The sequence below is a fragment of the Pollachius pollachius genome, assembly GCF_949987615.1.
Source record: "Pollachius pollachius genome assembly, chromosome: 19".
NCBI lineage: Eukaryota > Metazoa > Chordata > Actinopteri > Gadiformes > Gadidae > Pollachius > Pollachius pollachius.
Window position 1 is genome coordinate 15,951,393 of NC_136952.1, and position 20,063 is coordinate 15,971,455.

Sequence of the window (20,063 nt, forward strand, 5' to 3'; positions counted from 1 at the left end):
ATTGTGACTAGCTTACCTCGTTAGCCACCTGTCCACTGAGTTTGGCGTGGAGGATGTCAGGGGAGTCCGCCACAGACGTGTGTTTGAAGTGGTACGGCTGCTGTCTGTACTTTTTCTGTAAGCGGTAAAAACAAGAGATGAGTTGAAGCATTCGCTAAATCATCGGCTACATATGTCACTCAGTCAACACAGGATTTGGTTGTGGGGGAATGGACCTCAATAAAACAGTGTATTATACTAATTACTTTTACATTTAAATCAAGGGCATTTAGCAGATGCTCTTATCCAAAGCGTCTTACAATAAGTACATTTGTCAGAGGAAAGAGACACATTATATCGCTGTCGGTACAGTAAAGATATTTACAAAAAGAAGTGGTAAGTATTAACAATTGCTAGGTTTATGAAAGCATAAGTTGATCAATCAAGTAGTAAAAAAAGCTTTATATTACATTAAAATTTCAGCAATTGTTTTTAAAAAATACCCAAGAACGTTCTGCTACTTCTTAAAGCCTCAGAAATGCTTTTGATAATGTCAGAACATCATATTTGATGATGTTCTGTTTAATTTCCCCACAGGGTCCTGCTACAGTGAGGCTGGATGGAGGTGAAGCAGAAGGCAGTGTAGAGGGGTCAGTGTCCTACATCACTGATGAGTTCAGAGGCCTTCTTGGAGCCTTCGATCCCCAGCGCCCCGGTGGCGATCCACGCTGCCCCCCGCAGGTAGTTGAGGTCCGCCCGGTACACTTTCTGTATCGAAAACACACACCATCATCTCTCCAGCTGTCTCATCCCTCCGTACATATGTCTCATCCATTAAGCCAACTTAGGTCTATAGTCTGCATTATGTATCTTTAAATGTTGTCCATCTTTTTTCTATATTTTGAAGCTATCAATTGATCAATGTTTCTATATTCCATCTGTCTGTCCTTCCATCTGTCATTCACCCATCTGTTTGTCTCCCCATCCGTCCATCTCTCAACCCCCCACCTATCCACCCATCTATAAATCTATTGGTTTTAGCTTTATTCTCTCTATGTGTACATCAATCTATCTAAATCCATCTGATTCATCTGTCTACCATCTACCCATGGGTCTATCCACCCGTCTGCCTGTCCATCCAGCCATCCACTCATCCATCCAGCCAACCATCCATCCATCCATCCATCCCTCTGGTTAAATGGCCCTATGGACCGTCTCCCTCGGTTACATCGCTATGCAGGGCGTAGGCCTTCCTGGCGGCCTGGGTCTGGACGTCGTCGGCCAGGGAGGTGTAGTTGTGCAGGGTCAGCCGGTAGTCCTGGTCGCTGACCAGCGACTGGGCCTTCTTGGCGTGGGCCACCTCCAGCATGTCCATGGAGAGGTGGTACTGGGACAGCCCCTTGGTGGACTTCTGCTTGTACGTGACCTGCACCAGTGATGCAGAGGAGGGAGATTGGAGGGACACGAAGGGGCATTATCAGCAGTGAGGTTACAAGAGGGCTTAACATATGATATTGAGTACCCAAATGTTCATTTTTGGAACATATTGAGTACTTTAATCTATTTCTTTGACAACAAATACAATGTTACTAATGCAAACATTCAAAGCTGTATATCGTTAGCATTGGGTATTAATCACATGCTTTTCAATTTTACGTTAAAATGCCATCATTAAAATAAAACGTGGGAAAAAAAGAGTTTGGCAAGCTACACAAGTCAAAATTTGTTGAGCCCAAAGTGAATCACTTTTTACGTTATCAACAAGCAACTTTGAGTACCTAGCAAAACGCTTATATAAATCCAATGTATTATTATTATCATCGTTAAAATGACAGTGGACTTACGTCGCTCTGCAGCTTGCCGGACTGGACTGAGTGAGAGAGGTTCAGATCATCCTCAAGGCCCTTCAGACCAATCATCTTCCCCTTGGTCTTCTCAAACTGCTCCTTGTACTTTTGCTGCAGAGAGAAACCGTGGACGGTCAAGAGGATTCCGGCTGGTGCTTGTTTTTTTGTGGACCGGTGTGCGATGCAAAATGGGGCAGGAAAGTGTAGTAGTGGCTAGGGTGTTCAGACACCACTGGGATCTGCAGCCTGCCTGTACACATCCTTCTACAGGCAGACGCCCTAGCCCCTACACGCTGAGCATGCCATGTTTCTGGATTCTGAGTCACTTTGGATAGACACGCCTCTATTAAATGACTTAGTAGTAAAACTACAATATAGGTGATGAGGGCTTACAATCAGTGTTGTGCCTGAACGCGTCCACTGAATGAAAGTTCTCGTTCATATTTTGGGCGAACGTGAACTGAACGTACTGTATTACTGCCTGATGAACGTTACTGTGAACTCGTTCATTCTGGTGTCAGTGAACGGCACGCTCACTCGGTTTAACTTCGTTCAATGGGGGGGTTATTTCTCTATCAACACGGCGGATGCGCGAGCAGATCGCCGTGTTGTTTGACCGGTTGCCATGGTAATCTCTGTGCGGTTCATTTGCAGTTGAGGTGTTGCCAGCTTACTGTTACATTAAACTGTAATCAGAAAAGGTGGTTATATGCTATAGACCCTATAGTATCTGTCATATAAAGGCTGGGACGAATTTCATATTATAAATATGTACACTTTATTTTGAAAGTATAGACCAGCGCGATTCCCATTGAAACAAATGGCACGGTGATTATTCTTCGAAACGAGAGCTGTTCAATTGTGGAAAATGAATTAAACTGTAATCAGACAACGCGGTTATATGCTATAGACCCTAGTGTATCTGTGATATAAAGGCTGAGACGAATTTCGAATTATAAATATGTACAATCCATAACGTTAGCTCTCTCTGGCTCATAGCTCAGCGGACTAGAATATCTCATAGAATCATTGCTTGTTGGCCGGAAACGGAAAGGGGGGCTGTTCACGTTTGGTTGTAGTCTTTTCGCTCGGTTCTCCGTCTCATCAGTAGGGCTAGAACCGAGCGAAAAGACTACAACCAAACGTGAACACTCCCCCCTTTCCGTTTCCGGCCAACGAGTAATGAGTCTTCCAACAGAAATCAATGGGATTTACAAAATGCGCTAAATGTGCAATAAAACACGATAGAAACCGTATTTCGCTACGATACTTGATTCAACCACTCTATATCATCCTAGACAAACCACAAAGGGGGCTCAATGTTCAAAATACCAGAAAAAACGAAAAGCTCACAGCAACATATTGAAAAAAACAACTATGAACTAGTTCATTTTTTGGAACTGTGAACTTAGTTCAAAATTTTGAATTATGAACGTTTAACTGAACTAGTTCATTTTAAGATTTGTGAACTGAACTTTGAACTAGTTCACGAAGAAAGTGAACTTTCCCAACACTGGCTACAATATAGGTTTCATAAAGCTGATAGAAATGCCAAAGTTGAACGATAAAAGAGTTCTAAAATATGTTTCTAATGTGCTTGTTGGGAGAACAGCTAACCATTGAGAAATCAGAAATGGTTAGAGTAGCGTAGGCCTTGGTTAAGGGTACTTCATATTCGCTTCGTATGAACAGTGACCAAAGGGTGGCGGTTTGTACGGAGAGACTCACGTCACTGAGGATGTCTCCAGATGCCTTGGCGGACTGGAAGGAAATGGCGTCCAGGCGCAACTTGTAGCCACCGTCGCGCACCTTGTTCCACGACTCCTTGTATTTGCTCTGCATTTGAATGAACACACAAAGGGATAGCTCCATCATGGCTGGGTGGACACCCGTCCATCCAGCCAGTTGTTGGATGGATGGATTGATAGACACGTAGACGGATGGATGGGTAGTAAGGTTGAAGAATTGATGGATGTCTATCCATACATTTTCCAACCATACTACTCGTCCATCCACCACACCATCTACCTGTCTAACTTCATTGATGTATGAAAAGGTTGAAAGCAAGTCATATTGGTAAAGGTGTGAATGTGGGTCTCACCTCGCTGATGTTCTGTGCGTTGATCTTGGCCTGGATGTGTTCTGGAAGTTCTCCGCTAAGTGTGTAGTTGTGCTTCAGGCTCTCAGCCTTCTGCCGATACAGCCTCTGTTAGGAGCCAAACATACCAACACATTACCAACCAAAACCACTAGCTTCCTAAACAACATGTTTCCTCACTCAAACAACAATTTACTAACTTTCTCATTTTTAAAAGCAGGATAATATCACCACATTATTTGACCACAAGAGGGCGGCAGACATATGAGATTGGTTTATGACTAAAGGTATTCTAAGGCTTTTGAGCATATTCTTTCACAACTGTGTGCCGAAAATTAGAGAACCAAGAGAACAGAAAGTTGGTTGAACTCACGTCCACAGACAGTATGTTGCTGGCTTTGGCCTGAACCATCTCTGGCGTGTCCTTCACACTGGTGTACCTCAGGGAACTCACATCCTGCCGGTACTTGTTCTGAAGAAAATCACATGATATTGTTATTAACATTTATATTGATTGGGATGTGCAGAAGGGGTGTTCAGCATCAATTTCTTCTCAAAATGTTCAAGAGAACCATCTTCTGTAGGCTCAATCAACCCATGGATTTTAATCTATCTAATTTAATATGGCCTGTTTAAATAAGGCAGGCAGATTCTAGGTTGGACAAAAATGAAAAAAGTAACAGTGCACAAATAATTGAACCTATTACATAACCAGTGTTAATCACTACCAAGTAAAACTTTAACAGGAAAGCCTCTAAGGACTAATAGCTTGTCTGATTGCTAAAAAAAGCCGTCTTGCCCCTTTGGGTATCTTGTTACAGCCACTGACACGAAGCGCTGTGTTGCTAAACTAGCTTCCCAAAACCAGGGGTGAAATGATAGCTCTTGAAATACCATATGACCGAAGCTCTTCACCTAGAAAGCCTTTATACCAGTGGCATCTCGTCAAAGGGGGTACATAATAATGCATATGGACACATATGACCATTTAAATCTCAGATGACATTTATCTGAAGGTTCAGATCCTACTAGATCCACACTATAGCACCTGTCGTTGTGTGTATTTATATATATGACTCCTGTGTGAGTCATGTTTTCTTGATCTTAATCTGTGAAACTATGTTGCAAAACAAGGTAAACCTAGTACAGCTTTGAAACTAGGATAGCTGGGTAATCAGGATGAGAAATTACCTCGCTGGCCATGTTGCAAGCCTTCTTGGCCTGCTGGACATCCAGGGAGCCAGCCGTCTCCCAGCCCACCCCCTTCATCCAGTTCAGGTCCGACCGGTACTGTTTCTGCACCACAAGCACATAATAGCATTGAATACATACAGCATCCAAATGTATTGCAAAAAATTGAATAGCACAAAAGTGCACAGCTTGGTATGGTGCAGCAAACCATACAATTGCAAAGTATAGCAATGAAAGCTTAGGGCTACAATATGATTCATTAAAACATTATTGTTATTATATTGTTTTACAACAATTATGAATTGACAGGGTGAAGCATTTTCAGGGTAATCTATTGCTTTGTTTGAATACAGTACAATATTGAATTTCTGTGCAACACAAACACTATCATTCTGTTTTCTTTAAGCCTTCTAAGCTCATGCCATCAAACTGGTTTCTTTTGTGCAGCATAAGCAGTGTCACTTGCACAACTCTGTTGATTGTAAGCCTTTTTGACCATGCAATGTTCAGGTCTATCGGGAGAGTAGTCTAGTGTATTTTGTATTCTAGTGATTTTATCAATATATACTTTTTGGGACTTCATATCTTTTGTTTGGTGAAACTCAAACAACATTACATACCTCACTATGTTGATCATAAGCCTTTTTAGCCCATGCGACATTCATGTCCGTCGGGAGAGTTGTGTATTCATGGAGGACAGTCCTGTAGTTGAGGTCGGTCGCAAGGCCCTGGGCCTTCTTGGCCTGACTAATATTCATCATGTCCAAAGAAACACTGTGGGAATAATTAACTATAAATAAAAAGTTCAACGGTATGCAGCACAGAATCAGATTGATGAGGGAACATCCCAGATGATTCTCTATTTTTTTTTTATTTGGATTTTGCTGGATGTTTGCTAAATTTGAGCAAGATGCCTAACCCTATCTTCTACTAATGAAATACCTCATAAAATGCACAGTAATTCGCTTTGGAATAAAGCTTTTATTTTGCTCTCTTATTTTGAAAGCAACATGCTACCTGTAGTTGGTCTTGGAGTCCACAAAGTCCTTCTTGTAATGGATGTCACTCTGTAGCTTGGTGGCCTGGGCCGAGTGGGCCATCTGGGAGTCATCAGACGACGACTTGATTCCGATCACCTTGCCCTTATTCTTTTCATACTTCTCCTTGTATTTCACCTGCACAGGAAGAGATTGTACTTATATATTACATGAAAAGACCAAAAACCCCATCACAGTACCTACTCTCGATCAAGAAGACCAACACTTTAAATTTCATAGGAAGCCCAGAAATTGTAAAGAAAGCAATTTCTGAAACCGTCACACTCGGCTTGTTTCTTATTCAGGAGTACTGCTTCATATGTGTGTTGTTAAAAAACTTAGTACTGCAACATCAACTCCTTTTCCATGAAAAAGTAGGACCACTGTTGACATTTTCAGAGCAGGACCAATGGAGAATGCAAATCCCAGAAAAATGACCTCAATGCTCCCGAGTTTTTCTGCAGAAGCCGAGGTGATACTGCGATTTGAAGTAGCACTCTTTTATATTACAAAATGTCCCCTGTTTCAGCTCGAATTTAAACACTTTGAGACTCAATCATATGTGTTTTGGGCTAATAGTAATAGGAAGGGGGGGGGGGGGGGGGGTATTTTCACCATAGTTACAACCCACACCAACTTTGTAATTATTTTAAAGGAGCCTGGCAAAACATAAGATTTAACTTCTGTTTTCGCCAATTACAGTCTTATTTTAGAAACAGGGACAAAATATCTGTAAAGGAGGTTGAGTGCTGTGCTGCTGTGGTGCTCCAGAGATTCTTACGTCGCTGGCCAGGTCTCTCTTGGCCTTGGCGGTGAGGAAGGAGAGGGCGTCCAGACGCAGTTCAAATCCCTTCTCCCTCTGCTCCTCCCAGCGGCTTTTATACACTTTCTACAAATATGCAAAGAAGGAAAGAATTCTAGTATTGGGTTTGACAGGTTATTTAAAAAAACGACCAAATGACAAGGAGCTCAGACATACCAGAGGATACGTTTGTAAGAAATATAGTTGGGGTCTATAACATAAAATAATCGGTAAAAATGTAAAAGAGATACATTGATTTTGACATAGATGAATTTATGAAAGTGTTATTTATTTCAAAATGAGTAGTAATATAATTTCCGGTTATTCAAAGGACTTATACAGTCTTTGTGCAGAGCGAGCCTGTCCCTTACAATAGTTATACTTTAATACGTGATGAAAGCTCTGTGGGCAGACCTTACCGAACTCAGAAGGTTGGCGTTGGCCTTGGCCTGTTTGAAGAGCGGCTCTTCATTGGTCATGGTGTACTGATGCATTGTCTGCTCCGTGTCGGCCTTGTACGCCAGCTACAGAGGCAGGGACGGATCAGTCAAGGATGTGGTCGGGGATAACATCGAGCAAACGTCATTAATAAAGTGTTTCCGTTCAAAACGGTAATATAAAGAGCTTAAATGAGAGGGAAAACAACAAAACAAGAACAAAGGAAATTGTTACAAACTTTAAGCTTTTAACTCTGCGTCTGACTAATCTTGTTTCAGGGCGGTCTCGTCTCTGGTGAGCATGTCTTTGATTTGCGAGACAGAGCGAGAGATATATGTTTCTGTTGCATGTTTGGGATATTTGTTTGTCAATAAGAATACCTGTTTTCTATTTGTTGTCCTATAGACGGCTAAATTAACTTAATGTTAATTTATGTGCACAGCTCACATGAAATAAGAGATCAGAAATTGCGTCTTGGTAGAGGAACAAGAGCTGACCGGATGTGGCCGATGTACTCAGCAGCACTCTCTCCTGTCTGAGTGAAAGGTGAAAGGTCATCATGGCCTTACGTTGCTCTGGAGCTCCTGGCTCTTTTGCGCGTGTTTGATGGTGATGTCATCCGCAGCCTGAGTGTACCGGATGCTGTCCACCTTCTGCCGGTACTTGGTCTGCAAATGAAAAAACGCGTACAAACAAGTTCAGTTTGTTATTGACTACGTAATAAATAACAGTTAAGGGCTGGATAAGGGCATCTTGCCCAAGGGTCCCTCAGCAGGTCAGAGGTTAGGCTGTGCACCTTGGGGATTGAACTGAGAACCTTTCGGGTTGGAGTTGAACACCACAGCCACTGCTTAAAGGCAGGCAGACGGACAGCTAGACGGACGGCCAGACAGACAGACAGACAGACAGACAGACAGACAGACAGACAGACAGACAGACAGACAGACAGACAGACAGACAGACAGACAGACAGACAGACAGACCGACAGACAGACAGACGGAAAGACGGACGGACGGACGAACAGATTGACAGACAGAGCGATGGTACTGACGTCACTAAGCAGGTCTCCAGCCTTCTTGGCCTGGGTGATGTCCATGCAGCCCTCGGCCTCCCAGCCCACTCCCTTCATCCAGTTCAGGTCCGAGCGGTACTGGTTCTGCAGGGCACAGCGCAAGCATGGTTAGAAAGGAGTTCTTTATCCCTGTGTTCTTTCTCTGTCTTTATTAAATCCTTCTTTCTCTCTCCCTCCCCCTTCCGTCACTCACTTCCATTCTTCCCTTTCTTTATTTTTTCCTTTACTTATTTACTTCTGTCTTTCTTTAGTTATTCTAATACTGTAGTAATACTGTGAAGTTTCTTTAATAATGTAATTATACTGTATTACTATATCGAGTTACTCTCATACTGTATTATCACTGTAGAGTTACTCTGATACTGTTATAGTATTGTAGTATTGTAGAGTTCTTCAATCTATCTCTATCTAACTTCAAGTGGGCACTTTCACAAAGTCTGAACACATTTTCAGTGCAAATTCAAAACGGATGAAAATGAATAAAATCGGATGAACGCATGAACCAAGTGAGCTGATCAAAGCTCAGCTAAACTTTAACGCACCTCGCTCTGCAGGTTGTAGGCCTTCTTGGCCTGCTGAACCTTGATGTCGTCAGCGTTGACGGTGTAGTCGTGGAGCCTCTTGCGGTAGTCCAGGTCGCTGGCCAGCGCCTGGGCCTTCTTGGCGTGGCTCATGTTCATCATGTCTGAAGACAGGCTGAACTGGCCCTGGTTCTCCTTGGAGCCCTTCCTGTACTCGATCTAGAGAGAGAGAGAGAGAGGGGGGGGGGGGGGGAGGGAGGGAGGGAGAGAGAGAGAGAGAGAGAGTGAGAGAGACAGAGAGAGAGGGAGGGAGGGAGGAAGGGAGAGAGAGAGTGAGAGAGAGAGAGAGAGAGTAAGAGAGACAGAGAGAGAGAGGGAGCGAGAGAGATAGAGAGAGAGAGAGAGAGAGAGAGAGACAGAGCGAGAGAGATAGAGAGAGAGAGAGTGAGAGAGACAGAGAGAGAGAGAGAGAGAGAGAGAGAGAGTGTGAGAGAGAGAGAGAGAGAGAGAGAGAGAGAGAGAGAGAGAGAGAGAGAGAGAGGGAGGGAGGGAGAGAGGGAGATGGGAGATGGGTCATTCTGTGGCCCAGTTCTGGGAAATGGTTAGATTATCTCCCTCACCATAACATCTCTTTCTGTGCTGTACTTCACTCATCACTTGTATCACTTGACCATTGCTATTTCACCCTGTTTCTTAAACCTTCTTTGTAGTACTTTGTTATTTTTCCTTCCTTTAATTATAAAACTGCAATGAACTCTATTGAATTGCGGGGCAGGTGTTGGCTAACTCCTCAGCTCCACTGGAGCCATCAAGCAGTGGTTTATTGTCGTAGTTTCACCCTGCACTTGGCAGAAGTAGTAATCAGTAAACAAAAGTCACACTAGATTCCGAATCTCCTGCCTGAACCTTTGAACCAGGGGTTTTCCACCACTGATTGTGGAGTAGTTAACACAACACAAGGTTGCCCAGACAACTCAGACTGGCTTATTGTTTGCTGTACAGTTGATCAAACGCAAACATTCTGCAATAGATCATAATTATTTGTTAATCAAATTTGTGAGCCTAACAACTTAGTGTATATTACACATATGTATTTAAATTGACCAACTAAATAATAATAAACCGAAATTAAGCGTCAAATTAATCAAAATGTATCGCTGTCGGTTAAACAAAAGGAAGCGCGTGTTCGCTTTGTTGTGGCTTACGTCGTTGTTCATCTTGGCCACATGGAGAGAGTGCAGCGTCTTGGAGTCGCTGACGTTGGCGCACACCGCCGTGTCCTTGTTCTTCCTGAAGGACTCCTTGTACTTGATCTGAAACGCATTGCACAACGCAGCCACACTCAGCCTCAGTCCATCCCTCAGCGCGTTAAGCTCCTGTCATAGGGCACACACCGTGCCTCTGACCCCCCAGACCCCACGGAGGCCGGCTGTGTATTTATACATGCTGGACATGATGATGGAGGAGCATGAGCAGATAATGAGAAAGTAATGCCAACTTGTCAGGCCTACAATTACCCTCTGTTCATGTTAAGTAACGTTAAATACCCTTCTGTAAGAGATGGGTTGCATGGATAAAGCTGTTAATGTGATAATTATGGCAGTTATTGATAAATATCACAATATGCTTAATGTATGGTATCAGACAAATAATAGCTTCCCTTTTCAAACCTTGACTGGATATCAACCCTATCCCTAACGCTATTTTATTGCCCCATATCCCTTAACAGTCGCAGGGCTTCATCTTGAAACAGGATTGGCCGTTCCTGACCCTATACGTTTGTACACAGGTAGCTTCAAATCAGATGTGGACATTTCACGTGCACCATATAAAATCTGACCCTTTTCTGCCCTGTACAGTTGTTACTTAGGAACTTGGTCATGCATCACTTGAAATAGTTACTCCATTAAACACAACAGGACTTTTAATTTGTAAACCTGGAATTGTCAACAAGTATCTGCATTCTGAACCCAGATCTCATCGAAAAGCTGCTCTTTCACAGAGCGGTGACCTCGGATTGAGCTGGCTTACATCGCTGGCCAGGTCTCGAGACTGCTTGGCCGCTTTGAAGGTCAGGGTGTCCACGCCGATGTCACACGCTTTGGATTTGCTCTTCTCCCACTCCTCCTTGTATTTGATCTGGAGCAACGGAGAAGTGATTATGGATAAGAATGATCATTATCACTGGCTATAGCATACATAAATCACTTTATTTACGAACCGTTTGAGTTCTATTTGAGCCGGAAGAAGAAACAAAGTGACATCCATGCAAGGACTTCTGTTCCTTCATTACTATGTACATTTTGTTTGCAATATATCCCCTTAAACCAGACAATATTAATGATTACAACTGACATTAGTGTGAACTGTGAACACTGTATGTGTGTGTGGGAGTCACGTGATTTGGGCATGTGCTGCATTCACAGCTTATATGGACCGCTTGCCACTGGTGTCTGTGTGTTTGTGTGTGTGCGTGTGTGTGTTTGTGTATGCATAATATGTGTGTGTGTGTGTGTGTGTGTGTGTGCGTCTGTGTGTGTGTGTGTGTGCGTGAGTGTGTGTGTGTGTGTGTGTGTGTGTCTGTGTGTGTGTGTGTGTGTGTGTGCGTCTGTGTGTGTATGTGTGTGGGTGTGTGTGTGTGTGTGCGTCTGTGTGTGTGTGTGTGTGTGTGTGTGTGTGGGTGTGTGTGTGTGTGTGTGGGTGTGTGTGTGTGTGTGTGTGTGTATGTGTGTGTGTGTGGGCCATCTCACATCGCTACAGAGCGCAGCGTTGGCCTTGGCCTTCCTGATCTCGGGCAGGTCCTGGTGAAGGGTGTACTGGTGCTTGGTCTTCTCATAGTTGGCTTTGTAGTTCAGCTGAGGGACACATTGAGCTGGACAATAAGTCACAACACCCATTCAAAGCAAAGCAGTACTCTCTTATATAAGAAAGTAGCATACTGTGACTAGATGAGATATTTTTTCTCGACAAATCATAATTAAAAAAGGTGAGAATATTAAAGGATGTATTACAATTTTATAGCAGCCTTTAACTTTACACATTTGTAATCAATATGTTGTAACAATCCAGTACATCTTCTAACAATCTTTCTTATTACTCACATTTATTCCCATGTACTTACATTGCTGACCAGTTGAGCATTCTTTCTGGCTTGGACGATCTCAGGTGTGTCTGTCACTGTGCTGTACTTCACCTGATCGATGTGCTGACGGTAGTTTTTCTAAAATAAAATGGAATAAGGTGCTTAGCATTATGTTAGAAAAATAACTGATGACTTATATTAACATAACCATGAATAACTCTTTGCATTGCCAAGTGGTCAGTAACCACATTGCGTGTGTACCGTTGGGGTAGTGGGAATGAGTTTTTAAACATTGTAGTTTCACTTTATAATACATTCTGTGCAATAAATGTTTGTTTAAAATGGATGCCCCTAATGACTTGTCTTTCACTTTGATACTCTATATTAGTGTATTTTTTCAAATCTAGTTACACAGATTATATGTCGAAGTGAAACTACATGATTGATAATCTCTGGCCAACGTGCTCAATGTGCTAATCGGCTGAATCAACCTTTATCTCGGAAATAATGGCCAATGAAAAGGCTTCCATCGGTACAGAAGATGCAGTGAGGGGTGTAAGGGAGGCTTGCTTGATGACAGGAGTGTTATATTGCACACTTATAACCAATTCAAAGGGGATAAGGCTCAAATGGCTGAAACAAAGCTATCTTTAGAGCTAAATAAATAGACTGATGTACTTTAGCGGTGTGTTTAAATATAAAGGTCTGCATGTGTCCTGATATGGTTTATAAAGGTAAATATAGATGTGCTTACATCCTTGAGCGGGTCTAGTTTTTTCTGGCTCTGGTAGCCTGGCGTCTGGGTCGCTGGGTAGCTGTACTCGCCATGCTCCGTCTTCTCGTTCTCATAGCCTTGTTTGTAGGAGATCTGTTGTGTACAAGGTCATCATCAGCAGAAGAATGTACACAACAGTAGGGTTTTTATAAAACGATTTCCCCCAGGGTTAAATAAGGAAGACTCAACCCTTGTGGGTGTTTCTCTGAACACAAAATAAGATATAATATATATATAGGTGGGCAGAACAACAATCTATTTAAGTTCCTTGCGGACATATTTCTTATACTCAATTATCTTAGTTAGGACAGGAAATAATAATTCAGATTGTTGGAATGAAACTAAATAAAAAACACCCGCCTTAAATCTCTAACCAATCACACACAACATTTGCATCGTCGTTACTGTGGAGCTTTGGCTATGTTACGAAAACTTGAAGATTCAAGAAGTGGCGATAAGGGTCAGTGAGGAATGTGTTTGTTTGTTTTCTCAGCAATCACGTCATTCTCACATCATTAACAACTGTAGATGACTTGAATGCTGATGTCACATTGATTCATTATTGATAACATTTTACATTCGGATACATGAGATTTGCAATTAGAGGCAGAATGTTAATGTAGAATCTGCATAGTGAAACAGTGGAAGGGACTGGGGCTAAGGCACAAGATGAAGCTGTTGTTGATTCCAATCTGAAACCGTTGAAGAACACAAACAAACCAGTAGCTAGGCCACCCTTTAAAATATCCAAAGCTACAATCCCAACATTGGAGATTCCTCAAATGGAACATGCTTCTGAATGTGATGCTTACGTTACTAGCGAGGCTTCGGACTTTCATGGCGTGGGCAGTTTTCTGATCCACACCAGAGTCTTCATAGTGGCCCTTCATGCTCTGTCTGTAGTTCTCCTTGTACTTATTCTGTGAGAACAATGGAGCATTTCTCAATACAACACTAACATCACAACACACAAAGCCTGAACGGATTCAGGCGAACTGAACTCATCGATATGTATGTTTTTATTCCCATCCCCTAAACTACATTGGATATTAATATCAGTACTGGCCCCCACAGAAGCAACCATCTAAGTTGACAATGATAATCGGATGAAACGATGGAAATAACTTTTTCACTGCTTTTTGTGTGTTGGCCATGTGTTGGCCATGTGTGGTGCAGGCCTTACGTCGCTGGTGAAATTGGCGACTTTGGCATGGTTTTTGAACTGCGGCGTGTCACAGAAGTTGATGCTGTGACCTTTGGAGTGTTCCAGGTCCTTCTTGTACTCGTTCTGACGAGTACAAGACAAAATACAATGACACCAAAACAAACAGACAAACAAAAACAGAAATGCAGTTATATTTGGCAGCCCTGCTCGGATAGGAGAGCTGGAAACAATTAGCATCCAATGGAGTGTATCTTAATAAAAACTCTACTGAGCCACTGTTCACGTTGTTTGGTCTTTGTTTCATCTGTTTTCCTCACACAAATCTTCATAAGCTCTAAATATAGCCTCTTGGACATTTAAAGATAAATATTGTTGCAATACTTTTGAACTTGGCTGGGACAGTTATGCTATTTTGCAGTACTCTGGGGTGTTTCATAAATCAAAGTAAGCTGACAAAATGGGTCATTTGATTTAAAACATGGCTCACCAGCTAGATATGACTGGAGCTATGTATGACCACACTGGAATGGCATGTCATCTCTGACATGCCTGGCCTAGTTGGCTGATGCCTGATACAGTCAGTATAACTATGCCTTAACACACAAACAATGAGTGTGCTTGCATGCAAACACATGCACACACACACTCACACACATACGTACACCCATGCATGCGCACACACAGACACACACACACGTATACCTATAGGTGCGTGCGAGCACACACACACACACGTACGTCTATGCGCACACACAAACACACACACACAAAAATACGTACTCCTATATGTGCGCACACACACACAACCACACACACAAAAACACACACAAACACACGCGTACGTCTATGCGCACACACACACACACACACAAATACGTACACCTATACGTGCGCACACACACACAACCACAAACACAATACACACACACAGACACACAAAAACACATACACACGCTGTGCAAAACAACATTTGGCTGGGAACAATACTCCCATGGCCTTGACATTCATAACCTCTATATAGCCCCCAGTGGCCCTTCCAGCCCCTAATCCAGGTCCTGTTCTCCTTGAACCCGAGGCTTCTCACCTCGCTGACAAGCTTGCTGATCTTGCGAGCGTTCTTCAGCGCCAGGTTGTCCTCTGATGTCAGGCTGGTGAAGTGTGAGGTGCCCCTCATCTTCTTCTGGTCTTTCCTGTACTTCAGCTGCGGGTGAAGGGAGAGACAGACGGAGACGTGATGATCCACAGGTTTCAGGAAGGGGATATTTAGAATAGGTTCTCATGAATGTGTTATTCAAGTCGAGGCCATCACCTGACAGACTGACAGAGGGGGTGGGACTTCAGAGTTCCCAAAGTAAAAGTCCCATTATTCTATTATTTGGAATATATATGCTTTTAAGCAAATATATATTAATGGGTCAGTGTATCAGGAAAGTCAGTAGCAGGAAATGTAAAGACATTTGTTTTCTGAATGGAACTGTTTCCCCACACTTGGGCTATGTAAAGTGGGACTCATCTGGACTACTTTTTGCCTGTACATAATGTGTGCAGAGGAAATACTATAGGGTTAGGGTTATTGTGTGTGGGCACAGCGTCTAATCTGGGGAGAGCCGAGTTTTGGCAGTGACAACATCGCTTTGCCACCCGTGGTTCACAGGGACTTATTGTGGCTGCCTTTGACAGGGCAGGCTGAAATATGAGTGAAGCGTTCTAAATCACTGTATGCATTCTGTCATGAAACCACTCCTACGACCAGCACAATGTACCGCTCATCCTATTGCCTTTTTTGAGAAAGAAGGGCAATAGCTGTATGCATTCAATAAGGTTAGCTTTACTTTACAGAGCAAGTAAACACTGAAATTAAACCACAGGGATAGCCCCATCTCTGGTTTAAAGCTGCTATTGCCATTTTCTATTTTTTATTTGGATTGAGTCTCATGGTTCTCATGCATTTGTTTGACAACTGGCAATTGTTATTGAGCTGAATATTGCAATGGTTGTTATAGTGGCGTCAGCCAAGGTCATTTTACTGCTTACCCTGGTAAGTGACATCACTCATTTGAACCAATCCAAAATAGTAGTTGCACAACTGTGTTTGATTTAGCTTGAAATCAAGTTTATTGTTCAGTATTTGATGCCCCTCACCCGAGTGAGGGATGTGGCAACTATAATCATGATCAAATTAATAATAAATACAAATCTATATTATTTTATTGAAAGATATAAAAAATATATATACTTTGAATGGTTTCCATCTTGGAAATGTATTGCTAAATCAGGGTGAAAACCACCAAGGCAGATATGGTTAGATCGGACTGGGTCCTAGCTAGCCCTTGGTGGATACTCACATCACTAGCATGGGCCTGGGCCTGTTTAGCTAGCTTGTATCCCGGGGTAATCATGGCGGGGAAACTTCCTTTCCCTCTCTGCTGCTCGTACTGCTCTGTGTAGGCAATCTGCAAACAGGTTTTCATTCATCAAGTTCAAAAATATTTTTTACTTGAGGTTAACTGCACATACCGATAATATCTCATTATAAAAAAAATACAGAATTCAGAAATGCAGTTAGATAAGACATACTTTTTACTATAAGATACAGAATTAATCTAGGTCAGGAAATAAGTGAATCGTTAAATAATGTAGAGGTAAAGTGCAGTTACAGTATATAGCTACAAATATATCTTCACTTATAGATCACTGTCACTATGTAGGCGTAAAGCACTGTAAGGTTTTACAACAGCGACCACAACAATCAGTATCTTTGAAAACATTATTGGCTGTTTGTGCCGTAAGACGTTTGGCAGTCTGTGTCGTCCTCACCTGGCTGACGCCAGCGTTCTCCTTGGCCTGCAGGGCCTCCGAGGCCCCGGCCTCCGCGCTGGCCGTGCCCTTCATCTCCTGGTCGTACATCTGACGGTACTTCACCTGGAGGACGCAGCTACCGTCACTGCTGGTCTTTGGTGTGTGTGGTTATAAAGGTGTTACTTTACATGTATGAGCACTGAGTTCATGCATCTGCGAGTGTGTGTGTGTGTGCGTGTGGTTGTGTGTGTGTGTGTGTGCGTGTGAATGTGTATGTGTGTGTGTGTGTGTGTGTGTGTGTGTGTGTGTGTGTGTGTGTGTGTGTGTGTGTGTGTGTGTGTTTATGTGTGTCCCACTCACGCCACTGGCCATCTCAGTGGCCTTCTTGGACACCATGTACCCCGGGGTGATGTGAGCTGGGAAGCTGCCCTTCCCTCTCTGATGGCCGTACTCCTCCGTGTAGGCATACTGTCACCGGAGACACAGGTCAGTCTCCCGGGGAAACCACACAGCCATAGAAACCCGTCACCCATAGCAACCACTCACCAATAGCAACTGGTAACCTCATAGCAACCGGTCACCTATAGAAACCACTCACCAATAGCAACTAGTAACCAAATAGCAACCGGTAGCCCATGGCAACCGGTCACCCATAGCAACTGGTCACCCATAGCAACCAGTCACCCAGCAACCAGACACCCATAGCGATCTTTCTCCCATAGCAACCAGTCAATGAGAGCAAATGGTAACCCAGAGCAAGCGGTCACTCTTAGCAACCAGTCACCCATAGCAAACAGTCTTTCATAGCAACCAGTCACCCAGCAACCAGACACCCCTGGCAAACATTTCCCCATAGCAGCTGGTCATCCATAGCAACCGGTCACCCAGAGCAAATGGTCCTATAACAGTCACAGAGCTACAAGTGATAGTGAATGACCACCGGTAGAAGCTTACGTTGCTGGCGATCTGGCTCTGATTCTTGGCCAGCAGGACCTCCGGGGGGTCAGCGAAGGTCGTGTACTTTGATACTCGCTCCTCGTGGCCCTTTTTATACTCCAACTGTACAGACATAGAAGTAATGAATATGCAAATATGGATAGAAAACGCTCAACCGATATGAATAACTAAATATTGCCCAAAATGTTGTGAATGTGAATATGGAATTTAAGAGATGAATGAACTGTCTGGTTTGCTGAAGACTCATCAGGAGCTGCCTTCAGCTGTCTGCTGGGCGTCTAGTGGCTGTCATAAAATACGTTGTGTGTTGCTTAATTCGAAACCATTTCAAAAGGTTTGGACCCATATCAGATACCTTTACCCTAAAATATTAGAAAAACTAGGTTTACGACATTCAAGTTTTCAACATACCGAAACAACATAATACATATCGTTTCCAAAGATTTCATTGATATAGTACACTATTGCTTTCTTTTGATGCAGTAATATGACAGTAGCTTCAACCAACTCACATTACTAGCTAGCATGTTAGCATTCTTAGCGGTCTGGTAGCCTGGTGTTATCAGGGCAGGGAAACTGCCTTTTCCTTTGGACTCGTTGAAGTCCTCCACATAGTTCACCTGCACAAGGAAACACAAAATAGAGTTTCTTAATCATTTAAAGAGGCTTGGAAGAGTTAGTGACTTCACTGGTATTGTGAAGTAAAAGTGTAATTAAAAAAAGAGGAGCCCAGGGATGAGAAAAATGGAAAGATTTACGGACCAGTTAGAATGTATTAAGAGATTAAAAGAATAACTAATTAAATCAAGGTTATAAAAAAAAAGTCCTAAAATGTTCTTAAAAGCACAAGAGTGTGTGTAAGAACGGTGGCGTTTGGATGTGCTTACGTCACTTATGGTCTTCTGGGACACACTGACCATATCCTGGTTCATCACCGTGCCAGAGTACCACGTCTGCTGCTCCGAGGTGAACCCAGAGTGGGAGGTGTAGGCCTGGGTCTATCATCATGACAACCAAGAGAGCACAGGGTGAACAGCCAATCACCACTCAGATGAATATCTCACACCCCTTATCTCACCTTGATTAGACCAGGTTACATTGAGCAAAAATACATACAAGTTCCAGACAAACATTGAATAAAGAAAGTAACTGGGTCAAACTCAAGTGTGTAGATATTTTGTTCAAACTTGAGGGGAATTTAGGTGGGGTTTAAGTTCTCATTTATGCACGTTCTACATTTGTTGACTCTTCAATTTTTTTGGGAGGAACATAGCATTATCATTCATGTGATAGTATACATTTAAATACTAATAATACTTCTTAAACTATATTATGAAAAAAGGACAAATCATTTTTGAATATGGGACGAAACAAACAAGAGAAAGACAGATAGCGCCTTTCTTTCTGGAATGTCTCACTTGCAGAGCTCCTAAGACTTGGGATAAGATTTTACCCCAACCACAGAAGTCTGATCAACTAAATTTTAAAGAGTGGGATTTGGCCCAACCCCTCTTTGCTTTGATTGACAGGGCTGCATCAGTAGCTCTGCCTAGCGAGGGGCGGGGGCTCACCTGGCTGGCCATCTGATTGGCTAGGCGAGCCTTCTCCAGTGCCAGGGACTTCATGTCATAGTGGAAGGTGGACATAAAGCGATCGCCATCCTCACGATATTTCAGCTACGGGATGCAACCAGACCACAAGCATTAAGCCAAGACAGGGATGTGTCTTATGTGCCGTTAATACGTGCACATAACACACATCCTACATGTGTGCATGGACAGGAGAAACAACAACACATACGCACAAAGCATGCATTTGTACATTTGAAAGTACTTTTGTAAAAGCATAGCACCTGAGTTGTTTTCAGATATCTAAAAAATACTCATCCTTTACTATCAGTCTCTCTCTATATTGTACCACTTAAAAGCATTTGTTTTGTTTATGTAATGAATTTGTATGCACTTTTTGGGGTATATCTTCATTGCTGAATGCCCTTTGGACTCTTTGGACAAAAGTGTCAAAATTGTGAAATATTTATCATCAAATAGTTTTGCAATTAATTGGGCAGATGATACCCCTACCATTATTAATATTTATACCATCATAAAACCAAGAAGAGCCATTTTCAAAGTCCAGCCCTCTAGGATATGGCTGGCAGGTGAGCTGTCAATCAAACATCTGGGCGGACACCCAGTTGTGATGTCACCAGAAGATAGATTTGAACACATCCGGTGGTAAATTAGGGGTTTGTGTGTGTGTGTTTGTGTGTGTGTTTGTGTGTGTGGGGTTCTCTCTGGTC

At 42.8% G+C, this 20,063-nt stretch overlaps 1 protein-coding gene across 1 annotated transcript in view; it reads right to left on the reverse strand.

Annotated features, from left to right (window-relative positions):
• nrap (nebulin-related anchoring protein) overlaps window positions 1-20,063 on the reverse strand; it is a gene marked incomplete at its 5' end in the record, with an annotated part of 29,226 nt that overhangs the window by 6,254 nt on the left and 2,909 nt on the right. Inside the window, 30 exons of the mRNA XM_079757477.1 lie at window positions 17-115; window positions 643-747; window positions 1,208-1,405; window positions 1,824-1,937; window positions 3,555-3,662; window positions 3,928-4,032; window positions 4,298-4,396; window positions 5,116-5,220; window positions 5,736-5,889; window positions 6,133-6,290; window positions 6,934-7,041; window positions 7,374-7,478; window positions 7,962-8,060; window positions 8,445-8,549; window positions 9,008-9,205; window positions 10,192-10,299; window positions 11,018-11,125; window positions 11,737-11,841; window positions 12,108-12,206; window positions 12,823-12,936; window positions 13,656-13,763; window positions 14,027-14,131; window positions 15,093-15,209; window positions 16,354-16,461; window positions 16,826-16,930; window positions 17,168-17,275; window positions 17,762-17,866; window positions 18,277-18,384; window positions 18,652-18,762; window positions 19,336-19,440. Coding sequence (XP_079613603.1) covers window positions 17-115; window positions 643-747; window positions 1,208-1,405; window positions 1,824-1,937; window positions 3,555-3,662; window positions 3,928-4,032; window positions 4,298-4,396; window positions 5,116-5,220; window positions 5,736-5,889; window positions 6,133-6,290; window positions 6,934-7,041; window positions 7,374-7,478; window positions 7,962-8,060; window positions 8,445-8,549; window positions 9,008-9,205; window positions 10,192-10,299; window positions 11,018-11,125; window positions 11,737-11,841; window positions 12,108-12,206; window positions 12,823-12,936; window positions 13,656-13,763; window positions 14,027-14,131; window positions 15,093-15,209; window positions 16,354-16,461; window positions 16,826-16,930; window positions 17,168-17,275; window positions 17,762-17,866; window positions 18,277-18,384; window positions 18,652-18,762; window positions 19,336-19,440 — 3,474 coding nt within the window. The remainder of the gene's footprint in view (window positions 1-16; window positions 116-642; window positions 748-1,207; window positions 1,406-1,823; window positions 1,938-3,554; window positions 3,663-3,927; window positions 4,033-4,297; window positions 4,397-5,115; window positions 5,221-5,735; window positions 5,890-6,132; window positions 6,291-6,933; window positions 7,042-7,373; window positions 7,479-7,961; window positions 8,061-8,444; window positions 8,550-9,007; window positions 9,206-10,191; window positions 10,300-11,017; window positions 11,126-11,736; window positions 11,842-12,107; window positions 12,207-12,822; window positions 12,937-13,655; window positions 13,764-14,026; window positions 14,132-15,092; window positions 15,210-16,353; window positions 16,462-16,825; window positions 16,931-17,167; window positions 17,276-17,761; window positions 17,867-18,276; window positions 18,385-18,651; window positions 18,763-19,335; window positions 19,441-20,063) is intronic.